Genomic DNA, 13,889 nt, shown 5'->3' with positions numbered 1-13,889 from the left:
TTGGCCTGAGTGTGGACACCCTGATTGCACCCCCGCTTTATTCCCCATCTCTTGTTTAGGGAGTAAATTCTTTCCTCTGTCATTTTAACTAACACAGGAAAAGACTGAAAACTTTTCAAAAGACATATTTACTCCTTCTGCAATTTGTAGCAGTCATAGAAAAGCAACACCAAGAAATAACCAGGGGACAAGGTTGGTAGGAAACTCTCACATGAGCTTCAGGAACTGGGAATTCTGATCCTCAAAGGAGGACCATGTGGTCCCAAGCTGCCTTGGCTGGCTTAACACTCAGATTTCCTTCTCTCCTATTCTCTCTTCTCTCAACCCCATTCCACTCACTCCATGTGCTTCATAAACCTCTAGGGGCGTCTCCTCCCAGCTGACCCCTTAGGCTGAATGCCGTGAGCCTCCCTGATGCTCCCACAGCCCTTATGCTCACCCCATTCATGCATACTCTGCATTAGATTGAAGGAATTGGTTTAATTTACTTATCTGGTGCCCCCCACCGCCATGCACACACACACACTCCCGCAGTGCAAGGACAGCACTCTGTTCCTTTTTCATCCACTAGCCCCAGCACATCTACTGTAGCTCAGCTTCTGGTCCAAAGAGGATTGGGGTGGGCACTGCTTCCCAGGCTGCTGTGAACAGGATCGGAATGGGAGGGGACAGATCAATCATTTCTATAAATGAAGCTGGGGGTTGGGAGGGGATGGGGGTGCAACAAAGACACTAGCATTTACTTTTTTTAAGAATGACAGAATTGGTCAAGCGCGGTGGCTCACACCTGTAATCCCAGCACTTTGGGAGGCTGAGGCGGGCAGGTTGCCTGAGGCCAGGAGTTCAAGACCAGCCTGGCCAACATGGTGAAACCCCATCTCTACTAAAAATGCAAAAATTAGCCTAGCATGGTGGTGGGCGCCTGTAATCCGAGCTACTTGGGAGGCTGAGGCAGGAGAATTGCTTGAACCTGGGAGGTGGAGTTTGCAGTGAGCTGAGATCATGCCATTGCACTCCAACCTGGACAACAGAGTGAGACTCTGTCTCAAAAAAAAAAAAAAAAAAAAAAAGAATGACAGAATTATTGAACTATTTGTTCTTTTTTTCAACAAATATTTATCAAATTTATTCCCTAAACTTTTATTTTAAGTTCAGGGGTACATGTGCAGGATGTGCAGGTCTGTTATGTGGATAAGCATGTGCCATGGTGGTTTGCTGCACACATCATCCCATCACCTAGGTACTAAGCCCAGCATCCATTAGCTGTTTCTTCCTGATGCTCTCCCTCCCCCCACTTCCCCACAGGCCCCAGTGTGTGTTGGTTTCCCCCTTGTGTCCATGTGTTCTCATCGTTCAGCTCCCACTTATAAGTGAGAACAGACACTAGCATTTATTGAATACCTGTGTGCTCTCCGCAGTGCTAGGCTGTACATATTCCAGTCCTCACAGGAGTCCTGCAGGTATCATTATCCCACTCATCTCACTCTACAGATGAGGCTTCGAGAGCCTTGACTCTCATGGCAGTGCCTTGCTCTGGAGCCAGGTTCTCTCCCCTCTGTTCCCCTGTCTTTGGAGTTGTGCTGCCCAGTTTCACATGCGTGTGAAACCCTCCAGACTAATCCTCTGCCCCAGACTCTCTGATACCTGCACTCCTCAACCATCCTCAGCTGTGTTTCTTTTTAAATTTTGGTATTTTAATTTTTTTTAAAAGGAAAGAGAAGGAGAAATGATAGGTGGCTTGAGGGGATAGCAAGTTTAAGTAAAGGGTGTTGTTTTGTTTTGTTTTGTTTTTGAGACAAGAGTTTCGCTGTGTCGCCCAGGCTGGAGTGCAATGTTACGATCTCAGCTCACTACAACCTCTGCCTCCCGGGTTCAAGTGATTCTCCTGCCTCAGGAGTTGGGGTTACAAGTGTGCATCACCTCATCCAGCTAATTTTTGTATTTTTACTAGAGACGGGGTTTCACCACATTGGCCAGGCTGGTCTCAAACTCCTGACCTCAAACGATCCCCTTGCCTCAGCCTCCCAAATTTCTGGGATTACGGTCGTGAGCCACCACGCCCAGCCTAGGTTTTATCTTTTTAATAAGAAGGCTAAATAGAGAACCATGGGAGAAGAAAGGATTAAAAATAATAATACCTTATATTTACAGAAGGATTTAAAATTTACCATATTCACAGATATATTCTGAAGGGCATTATTATCTCTATTTTATGAGTGAGAAAACAGAGACTCAGATTAAGGGATTTGCCTTCATTTTCTGACTCCTAATCCAGTGCTCTTTTTCTGTTACTAAAGCAGAAGAGGGAAGCATTGCTGGGCCCATGATCAGGTTCTGAGAGGGTGGAGGTGGTGGACTGGGAGCAAGTTTAGGGGTTCCTATTCCCCAATCTGATTCATCCCACTGGATCCCCGGCCTCGGCTGAGGGGAATCTTTCCCTGGACCTCTTCCAGGTGCCCCCTCCAGTGACCCATGCAGATGCCCTCCCTCCTCTTAGTGCTCAAAGGCCCCTCTCCTTTTTGGACCGGCTGCTCAGGCTCCGCTTCCCCCAGCAGGAACATGTGCAGCCTTCAGCTCCTGCAAATTAGACATGACTGACAGGTCCGGGGTTCTGGAGCGTGGGCTTCCCATCATTACAGTTAAAAAAAACTCATATGTCTTTTTCCTATAGTAACCAGAGCATAACTTGCTAACATTTATTGAGTACCTACTGCACACCAGACATAGCCTCCCTGCCAGTGGATGCAGGCATTATCCATTTGTGTTTTTTAAGAAGGAACCATAGCTTAGAGAGGTACAGAAACAAGTTCAGGCTAGTGAGTGGCAGAGCTTGGAATCATAATAGTTGAACTCTAGAGCCAACTGAGCTGTGGACCACTGAGCTTTGTGCCTCTTTGAAGCCCCCTCCAACTTCTTGTTGCCAAATGTAACACAGTTTGAGAGAGGGGAATCTCAAAATTTAGTTGTGGTGGCTCACCACCACCTCTTATCAGAAATGTAAATTCCACCCCCACAACAGATGCTGATTCCTATTCCAACTCAGTAGGTCTGGGCGAGGTCTGGGAACTGGCATTTTTAACAAGCCCCTGAGATCATTCTGATGCAGATGGTCCTGACCAAGTTCTCAGGGGGTGAAGACAACCTACTAGAGCAGAGAAGAATGGTCAAAGGAAGTGGCTCTTCGCTGGCATGGAAGCCAGAACTGAAATAAATGGAGAGGGAAGCAAGGAAGGAGGGGAGAACTAGCCCTCTAAGCAATGGGCTGGAAGCCAGAGCTGAGGAGCAAGACTGGCAGAGCTGCCTGGGAGAGCTTCTAGACAGCAGGTTACAGCACAGCTGCCTGCAGAAGCTTCAGCCCCACCTCTCCCCTTTCTAACACACCCGGCTCTGGCTGACAGAAACATGGTTCCCCACACCTCCCTGTCTCAACACAGTGCCCTGTATAATATGGTCCTCCTTAGTATCTGCTGACCAAACGGATGAACACATGAAGAGGAATGGACAGCCTTCCCTCAACTAAATAGCCAGGCCCTAAACCCAAGAGCCAAGACTATTCAGTAATCATGGTTTTAATTTATTCTAGCAAAAAAGTAGGAAAATAAGGAAGAAGGAAGGAAGGAAGGAAGGAAGGAAGGAAGGAAGGAAGGAAGGAAGGAAGGAGGGAAGGGAGGAAGGAAGGAAGGAAGGAAGGAAGGAAGGAAGGAAGGAAGGAAGGAAGGAAAGGAAGGAAAGAAGGAAAGAAGGAAGAAAGGAAGGAAGGAAGGCCTGCTGGCTGGCTAATTAATTGTCCCTGAGGAAACACATATAAACAGATTCTCCATCACTCTCAGTGGTCAAGATAATTTACCAACCTTGGGCTGACTTATAATAATCCAATCTATTCATCTTTCCAATTATGAACAACTTCACAATATCTTTCTCGTGATTTTTTTCATACACCTTTAGCTTATCCATGTTTAATATTATATTGCAGAAGAATGAGAAACCAGGGCTGTTCTCATCTCATTGGTGTGCCCTTGGCTTTCTCTCAATAAAATGTTTGCAGGGTTTGTATGCTCGCTCTTTAAAAGTTAAAAAGAGAAATTCTTGAGAAAACAAGTAACCAACACGCAACCCTAACAGAGTCCGGGGCTGACATTTGCAGAAGGTCTTGCTCCCTATTTGACTTCCCAAACTTTGTAAGAGAAGTAGGTATGTAAACCAAGGAAGTTTTACTTCCTTACGATGATCAAATAGAGGCGGACTCCGTTGGCAAAGAGAGCCCTGCCAAGGTCTTTGCCTCTTTTGAAGGACCTAGAATATCTTATGATATCAAACGTCTGTTGCTTTGTATTTATAAAGATGATGACAATGACCTCTGAGGCAGTGCCCTTGGGTGCTATGGGTAGAATTTTCTCTGATGAGTTTACTGAGACCCCTTGATGCCAACAGAACCCATTTAATAGCTGAGGGAATAAATAAGGCAGGGTCTCCTGGCCTCTCCAGGGAGTGACTGTGCCCTCATTGCTATGACAGCCCCATCCACACATCAGTTTCTCACCAGTGAGAAGCGAAGATCATTGGCCTTATCAGTCCTTCTAACTGATAATATCTACTGGCAGGAGATTTTAAACACAGTCATTCAGGATGCCACTTCCTCTGACTTCGCTGGCCTGCTCCTCCCTGTTCTTTATTTTTAGATTAGCAGAAAATGTCAGGATGGCCAGGTATCAGTGACAGGAAGTTTGGGACTACAAAATAATTCCCAGGGTATGTGTAACTCTGAACTCCTCACAAGCTCTGCTTTCATGAGCCTTAACAGGACGGGTGAACAGCTAATCCCTTGATTCAGTGAAATCTATTTCTGATGCTAGGGGAGCCCAGGGGCCAAGGAGAGGCCACAGTGGTCGCACTGACCCTCGCACCGTTTTCCACCTTGCAGATCGTTCCTAGGTATCACCAGACAAGCTTCCCACCATGATAAGCGTCCTACACATAGGGAATTTCTCAACAAGACATAATTTTTCCCGCAGATTCTTGGATTCTGCTGGCACCAGGTTATTTGTCACCTGTGAGAGCCATGAAGATACTAATACAGTGGGACTCCCCAGAGGGACATGGACAAGAGTCTACACCCTTTTCCGTTCCCCAATCTCCCATAATTTTCAGAACAACCCAAATTTCAAATAATCTGTCTTATGGTCTCCTTTCTATCTTTTTATCTCCATAAATTGCCAAAGTGACTTAGACCTGCGTTATCTAATGTAATAGCCATCAGCCACATGTGGTATGATGTGCTTGAAATGGGGCTTGTCTTAATTAAGATGTCAAGTGAGGTGTAAGTATAAAATATAGGATACATTTCAAAAATGTGATATAAAAAAATTTAATGTCTCAATAATTGTTCTATTAATTCCATGTGATGATAATATTCAAGGCTTATTGGGTTAATGAAAATATATTATTAAAATTAATTTCAGGCCGGGCGTGGTGGCTCACACCTGTAATCCCAGCACTTTGGGGGCTGAGGCGGGTGGATCACCTGAGGTCAGCAGTTTGAGACCAGCCTGGCCAACATGATGAAACCCTGTCTCTACTAAAAGTACAAAAATTAGCCGGGCATGGTGGCAGGTACCAGTAATCCCAGCTACTCGGGAGGCTGAGGCAGGAGAATCACTTGAACCCAGGAGGCAGAGCTTGCAGTGAGCTGAAATCATGCCACTGCACTCCAACCTGGGCAACGGAGTCAGACTCCATCTCAAAAAAATAAAAAAATTTAAAAATTTTTTAAAAATTAACTTCATCGTTTTTTTTTTTACTTTTTTATGTGGCTACTAGAAAATGTTAAGTTACATTTACATATGTAGCTTACTCTATATTTCTATTGGATAGCACTGGCCTAGACATTCCAATATCTCAGAGTCCAAATTACTGATGCATGTACTTGGAAGGGGCCCAAATTTCTTTGTCCACCCATGTGCTTGGAGTTGTAGTTCAGGAAAGAGGCCCTATGTCCATACCTTCCACCATCTCCTCTTCACCCCACACGTGAAAGAAAAGACTTCAGAGAGTAAGGCTGTGAGAAATACTACCATCACTTCTATGGATTTGTAATTCCCGTCTCCTGCCTTCAGAACAGAAGTCTCGCTTTGCCTTAATTACCATCAAGAAAGGGTTTATGCCTTAATAACCAAGAAAGGGTTTGAACCATCGTAGCCCTGGTTTCCCAAATTTAAATGAAGTCACTACGGATTGTAAATATGCTCAGGTCATTGCCTGACATAGAAGCTCCAGAGAGTGAAAGTGAATCTCGACTCTCTTTTTAATCCCCAGGTAGAGAAACGTGGTCAGAGTCTTTACCCTCATTGCCTTTTTAAGACTTAGAAAAGGAGGTGCTCTACTCTCTCTTGCTACTTTGTGTATTTGCCAAGGGATTACATTGTCAAATTAGGGACCACGTGCTTCACTAATAATGTTTTAAAGGCTGGTCTTTGTAAAAAGCATCTTTGCAAAACCTAGTTATGGAAAAACCAAGGACAACCAGAACTGCATGGAAGGAGGGGACCTGTACACGTATCCCAGAGAATAAAAAAGCTGGGAGTCAGTCAGCAGTATTGGGGGTAGGGGATAGTGAAGTACAAATTGTGCCAGGCAACATGTGATTGCTTTTTTCTCCCCGCCCCCTTTTTTTTTCCTGACAGAAGAAAATTAGTGCTTCAAAGGAACAGAAGTAGATGGAATATTTTCTTGAATTTTAGAGAAGCATTTGACAAATGTCACATGAATCTTATTGAGGGTGTTCACTGAAATTTGCTGAGAGTGGGAGGTGGGCATAGTCTGGGAGCATGAAGTGCTGCTGCCCAGGGAAGCGGTGCAGGCTGGACAGGCCTCAGGGACAGAGGCCTCCTTGGGGTCCGCACATCTCACCCATGCACCCATGGGGGTGCCTCTCCAAGACCTTAAACCCTTAATATATCTTAAACTAAAAACTAAATTGGCCAGGCACAGTGGCTCATGCCTATAATCTCAGCCCTTTGAGAGGCCAAGGTGGGCAGGAGTTTGAGACCAGCCTGACCAACATGGTGAAACTGTCTCTACTAAAAATACAAAAAATTAGCCAGACGTGGTGGCGGACACCTGTAATCCCAGCTACTCATGAGGCTGAAGCGGAAGAATCTCTGGAACCCGGGAGGTGAAGTTTGCAGTGAGCCAAGATTGTGCCACTGCACTCCAGCTTGGGCAACAGAGTGAGACTCTATCTCAAAAAAAAAAATAATAATCAATAGCTAAAGTTTAAATTTTAAACTCTCAAATTAGCCTGTTTATTTCTGAAGCCCAGCACCTGCACCCAAAGTACCAGCATGGGGCCTGAGCAGTGAAGGGGCACTACACATTCTTCTGCTGGAAAATGAGACCATTGTCGTGGGTGGAAGACCGAGTTTGAGGAGGAAAGACGAGTTCCATTTCAGGTTTGAGGCTTAGGGTTGGCTCTAGAGATTGACACTTTGGAGCTGTCATCATTCAGATGCTGGTAACAGCCACGAGAACTCACGAGATGGCCACGGTGTGGAGTAGGGGCCGCAGGTAGAACCCAGGGTTAGGGAGTTGTGGTCAGGGGATGGAGAGCCCAGGAGCACAGTGCATGACAGCCATCCTAACTGTGAGTGCTGGAGTGCAAAGGGATGTGCTAATAGGAAGGCAGTGTCCACATGATGTAGTAATGACTCTTATTGGCCTTGGAGAGAGTCCTTCGAGTGAAGTGATCAAGAAGCAGAAGCCAGAGTTTAATTTTGTTTTATTATCTACTAAGCATGTTATCCAATGCCGCTAATTCTTTCTATTGGTGTGGATGGTTGAGACTTAATATCTACTAGCATCTACCAATGTCAGGTTTCTGGTTTTGACAATATCCTATAGTTATATAAAATGTTATCATTGAGGGGAGCTGAGTGAAAGGGACCTAGGAACTCTATGCTATTTTTGTAACTTATTGTGAGTCAAAATATTCCAAAATAAAAACTATTTTAAAAAGAACTAATATGGAAAGTCATTTCCAGAGACTCGTGCTCAGCCCCAAACACAGGCTCCTGATCTCTAACTGCTCACAGACTCTCAGTCTCCCCAAAGGGCAAAGGCTTTCCCCTTCACTCACCCCTGAACTATCTGTTCTCGGCGGGCCCGGCTAGAGTGAAACAGCAAGGACTCCAGAGTCAACTGGCATAGGCTGTAAGAGTATTGGTGGTGCTAGCTCATCCCCTTGGAGGCGGTGTTGAGCCTCTGTTGGCTCCACGGATGTGACCTGGAACCCCACCATGCGATAGAGTCCCAGGGTTGGCATGACTCAGCGGGGGCATGCGTGCGTCCCTTCCCTCCACATTGCACTGTCATGACCACTCACCAACGATCTGCTTTGTCTCTTTCACTTTCAGGACGCTTCCATTGCACATAGATTCCATGTGATGAGAGAGAAACATCCTGAAAAATTCAACAGCAGGTAAGCTGCAGGCCCAGCTGCACTGCCACCCACCCAGTGTGGCCCTGGCAGAACAGAGGCCTTTCACCTGCTCTCTGGAAATGTTCCCAGCCAGGGCCGCCAGGGACTTGGCCTTCCTGCCACATTGCCGGAAGGAGGGTTTCCATTTCCAAGAAAAAAAAAATGTCAGAAACTTGGCGCAGGCTAACTGCCTGTCCTCTCCCAAAGGATCTGTGCAGAGGGCGGGGCTGGGGGGCAGGAGGTGGGTATGAAGGGCCTGCTTTTGCAGGGGAGGAGGTGGGAGGGCGTCTGCCCTTGTCTAACTGGAACCCCTGTCCTGAGTCTCTGCTGCTTCCTAGTACAGCGCCTCCAACCCCAGCCCCTCATGATTCTTTTGGGGAAGAGCAGGGAGGCCGGAAGAGACCCTAGCTTCTGTCGGTCTCAAATGGGAGGAGGTGGCAGCTCCAGGGCTTGGACCAGGAGGACCAGAAGGGCATCTCCTTTGCCTCCCCCGACAGCAGAGGGCAGCAGCAGAGAGGTACCTGCAAAGGCTGGAGACCCAGAACCCACTAAGTCCCAGCCTCAGCCTGGGCACTCTGTGAAGTCACCAAGTTAGGTTCAAAAATGAAAGGAAAGAGGAAACCAGGTCATTTGCAAGCGAAAGCAAGCCCTTCTTCCTTGTAGGAGGAAATTCGCCAGAACTGAGTTGTGACTGACATACAGCTACCCCTTTCTCCCTCCTTCCTTCTTTGTCTGTTTCTTCTCATTAGTTAAGTTTCATTCTTTCTTTCTTTTTCTTTGTTGTACTATTTCAAGATGACCACTATTTCAGACACTGCTCCCACCTCAACCCTAGGTAGGTGGGGAGGAGGATGGATGATTTGGACTTTGTCTTTGAACCTGAAGGTGTTGACTTTTATTTAGCCCACAGAATTGTCTTTTTATTTATTTATTTATTTATTTTTGAGATGGAATCTCACTCTGTCACCCAGGCCAGGGTGCAGTGGCATGATCTTGTCTCACTGCAACCTCCTCCTCCCAGGTTCAAGCGATTCTCCTGCCTCAGCCTCCTGAGTAGCTAGGACTACAGGTGTGCGCCATCATGCCTGGCTAACTTTTGTGTTTTTAGTAGAGATGGGGTTTCACTATGTTGGCCAGGCTGGTCTCAAACTCCTCACCTCCAGTGACCCGTCCTCCTCAGCCTCCCAAAGTGCTGGGATTACAAGCAAGAATTGTCTTTAAAAGAGAGGTTAGAGTGTTCACTGAAGACATTCATTTAAAGCCCAGTACTCATCATTTTCAGCACTTGTCATTTTCATTCCTACTCTTTGTCCTGACCCCACAGCCTGAGAGGCCAACTAAGAAGAAGGAGGTCTTTTTAGAGGTCAGAAACTGAACACTATAGCTTCAGAAAGAGTGATCTGTGGGATCTGATAGCAGCTGAACGAACCTTTTAGGAAGTGCATCCTGCCACAGCATCTTCTTGCTCTCACACACACAGACTATATGCACTGCACACTAGGAACACATGTACTTCCAGCCCCTGATAGTATAGTCACAGACTTACAGTTCAGATGATCTCCTCTAACAGTCTTTTGCACTCCCAGATACACACAAACCACTTTTTTAAAAAGTCTCCTCTCAACCCGTTCCTCAGACTTTTAAGGCCCTCTTTTCACACAAGTATCTGTTTTTTTTTTTTTTTTTCCATGGAGTCTCGCTCTGTTGCTCAGTCTGGAGTGCAGTGGCGTGATCTCAGCTCACTGCAACCTCCACCTCCTGGGTTCAAGCGATTCTTCCGTCTCAGCCTCCCAAGTAGCTGGGATTACAGGCACCCACTACCACACCCGGCTGATTTTTATATTTTTAGTAGAGACAATGTTTCACCATGTTGGCCAGGCTGGTCTCGAACTCCTGACCTCAAGTGATCCACCCACCTCAGGCTCCCAAAGTGCTGGGATTACAGACTTGAGCCACTGCACCCAGCCTCACACAAGTATCCTTATACGTACTCATGCACATGTGCCATATGCTTGTGAAAGCCATGGGGCTCTGTTCATTCATTCATCCATTCATTCAACAGATATTTTGAAAACATAATGCACACCAGACACTGTTCTACAGGCATTTTGGACAGACCCATGTAGGGGACTCACAGCCCGGTGCTGGAAACAGGCTGGAAAGCAGATGTGCAGAATGGTTTGTGTTAAGTGATGTGACTGGAGGTGACCTATGGGAGCAAAAACCAAGGACATGAAATGTGGCATGGAGGGTTTTTCCAATGACAGAGATGCCTGAACCAAGACATGGAAAAAAAGGAGGGCAACACAGGGAGAAGGAAGCAAATGTACAAAAAGATACGAAGGAGTGAGAGGGTACAGTATACTTGTGGAAGAGCAAGATGTTCAGTGTGATCAGTTGTATGGTCTCGGCAGAGGAAAGAAACCAAACCTCTGTAATTCCCAGAAAGCAAGGAAGCAGAGGGAGGGAGAAATTTCTCCATATGCCAAAAATCAATAGGCAGGCCAACATACGACATAAATAGAGCAATCATCCATCACCCACATGATTAAGTACAATTAGAAAGACACATCCGTCGGAAAAAAAAAAAAAAAAGATTGTAGTGTGCGTTTTAATGCAAAGTATGAACAACTTCACTGTGATCTGTAGAACTGTTTTCCCTTCTCCCTTCCGAGGTCCCATAAACAATACTACTCTTTGAGGGTAGGTTCTCACCTCACTCTTCACCTGACTGAGGTCAAGGTAGCATGGATGACATGGTGACAGGCACACGGATTTGCACATAAACCTGCGTGCTCGCCTAACAAAGACAGAAGGGCTGAGGTGGCACCTATTTCACAAGGTCACCAAACGCTTCCTATGAAGAACTTTGCATACATACTGCTTCTACCCTGCCTATTCGCCCATGTCTAAAATACCCAGGAGTGCCCAATTTGTCCACTGAGAGGCAGGCAAGCAGCCATTTTCTTCAGGCTTCCTTATTTAGCATTGGAGATGGTTTTAAATAGGCAGGTGGTTGTTGCCATGGTTACCCCATTACACCAGCGGCTAAACTTAGGAAGGGCCGCAAGGGATAGGAAGAAAGCTTGATACCCACGATTTGGAAATGTAAACGGTATTATCAAACAAGGCTTATTTTACTCAGCTGAACTTAGGTTCTCCAAAGAGTAGTTACTGCTTGACTGGAAGCCTTTAGCATTATTGCCCAGGTTTGGACTCTCAGGGATAATCTTGAGGTTAAATCTTGGGAGTTGTCATTGCTGTGTTTTGTTCTGTTTTATTTTGTTTTCAGCAAGGGAGAGTGACTAGTCAGGGCTAGAACACTTACCAGGAAACCGGAATCATTCACATTGCTGATTCCCTTTTCTTGGCTGTTCTAACAAGAATTCTTAACCTGGGATCCAAAGGCTTCAGGGGTTTTGAGAACACCTTGAAATTGTACTAAGGTATTGAATGTATTTTTCTGCAGAGAATGTCCATAACTATCAGAAGATTCTTAAAGGAAACTGTACTCCCAAAATGTTTAAAAGTCACAGGTCTGAGGCCTCTTTGAATCCTAAGAGGCAACAAATTATGACTCAAATGTTGGGGTTTCAGGAAATTCTTCCTCCATGGCCTCTCTCGATGGATTGTTGCCAGGGAAGATAGTTGGTTCCAGAAAACCAAGTTATGTTCCCTGATGGAATAGTTACATTAATGGAGCAAGAACCAGAACCGAGGAGGCAGGAATATGAGCCATGTGTGATGGGCAAAAAAGAAAAGGCCTTTAAGGGCAGAGATGGGGTTATTTTTGACCCTGTCTACCTCCTAGTTATCGATAAGCTAATTATTAATTGCTAATTGAGGAATGTTAGGGAGATTATCATCTCACTGTTGGCATAAAGAGCAAAAGAGAAATTCAATTCAGCTGAGATTCTAAAGTGTTTGAAAGTGATCTGGAATAAAGAGCACATAAGATATGGCCACTGCCTTCAAGGAAATCATCGTCTAGCAAAAGAAAAGGAAAAATAGTGCTCGAATATTTTTTACAGAATTATTTTAACATACAAGGTGGTTGCGTTTCATAGGTGCTATAGTATACAGGAAGTTGTATAATGTGTAAGAGCTTATTAATGGTCAGATCCCAAACATCATTTGCAAATGCATTGTTTTCTTTGTGGGGGGTGTTTTTGGACATTTTTTTTTTTTTTAGAAAGAGTCATTCTGTTGCCCGGGCTGGAGTGCAGTGGTGTGATCTCGGCTCACTGCAACCTTTGCCTCTCAGGTTCAGGTGATTTTCCTACCACAGCCTCCCGAGTAGGTGGGATTAAAGGCTCGCACCACCACGCCTGGCTAACTTTTATTTGTATTTTTAGTAGAGATGGGGTTTCACCATGTCAGCAAGCCTGGTCTTGAACTCCTGACCTCAAGTGATTTGCCTGCCTTGACCTCCCAGAGTGCTGGGATTACAGGCATGAGCCACCACTCCTGGCCAAATTGATTGTTTTAGGTGTAGCAATAGTGTTAAAGGGGAAACTAAGAACTGTTATCATTTTTTTAGCTCCTCCTAGCAATATTGTTAAAGGGAAACCTGACTAAGAACTGTTAACATTTTTTTAGCTCCTCCTAGATGCCAAGTGGTGAATTAGGGTCTTTAAATACATTAAATTATTTAAATCACAAAACAACCTTACAAGGTAAATATTAGCATTCTCATTTACAGATAAAGGAACTGACGCTGGAAGAAACCAAGTCAACTGACAAAAGTCATGTATTTTTTAGGCATTGGGGCTCATTTAATTTCTGACCTAGCTCTTCACTCCAGAGTTTAAGCTCTGTTTGCTGCAACTGCTGTCTCCCATGGATTTCACCGAGCAAGCACTGATGTATACCAGACACTCTGATAAGTAGTTTATACATCATCCCACTCATTGCTCACAATAACATGCAAGGGTAAGTGCCACTGTCCCCATTTTAGAAATGAAGGAACTGAGGCTAAGGAGGATGAAGCTATCATTGGCATCATCTGCCTTTATGGATTGTCTCTGTGGGACAATGCCTGCTGAGTTCCAAAGGGGAAGAAAACAGGTACACCATCCAGTCATATCCTGTGTGCTGTGAGTATTCTCCGTTTCCATGTCCACAGCAAGGAGCAGGACTGGCTATATGATCTGTGTGGCCCAGTGCAAAATTAAAAATGTGAGGCCCCTTCCTCAAAAATGGGACAGCAAAGCACTGAACTAAGCACTGAGCCCTCTTAAGTGTGGGGCCCTGGGATCTACATCTCACACCTATAAGGTGGCCCTGGCAAGGAGAGAGGAATTAATAAAAAGAAGACACATTTGCCAGTAGTCACAGAGTAGGGTGTTTGCAATAAAGTCAAAAGAATGGAGGAAAGAGAGTTTCAACTTAGGGAGAAGGAAAGGGACTCTCAGTC

General features: G+C 45.3%; 1 protein-coding gene across 6 annotated transcripts in view; it reads left to right on the top strand.

Moving 5' to 3' along the window:
* Positions 1–13,889, top strand: part of DGKG (diacylglycerol kinase gamma) — a 210,320-nt gene that overhangs the window by 109,864 nt on the left and 86,567 nt on the right. For all 6 annotated transcript variants that reach the window (XM_063621931.1, XM_063621932.1, XM_063621929.1 and 3 more), the window contains one exon: positions 8,409–8,473. In XM_063621931.1, coding sequence (XP_063478001.1) covers positions 8,409–8,473 — 65 coding nt within the window. The remainder of the gene's footprint in view (positions 1–8,408; positions 8,474–13,889) is intronic.

This window comes from Symphalangus syndactylus, chromosome 17, assembly GCF_028878055.3.
Source record: "Symphalangus syndactylus isolate Jambi chromosome 17, NHGRI_mSymSyn1-v2.1_pri, whole genome shotgun sequence".
In the NCBI taxonomy this organism is placed as follows: Eukaryota; Metazoa; Chordata; class Mammalia; order Primates; family Hylobatidae; genus Symphalangus; species Symphalangus syndactylus.
This window is presented reverse-complemented; position numbering and strand designations above follow the sequence as displayed.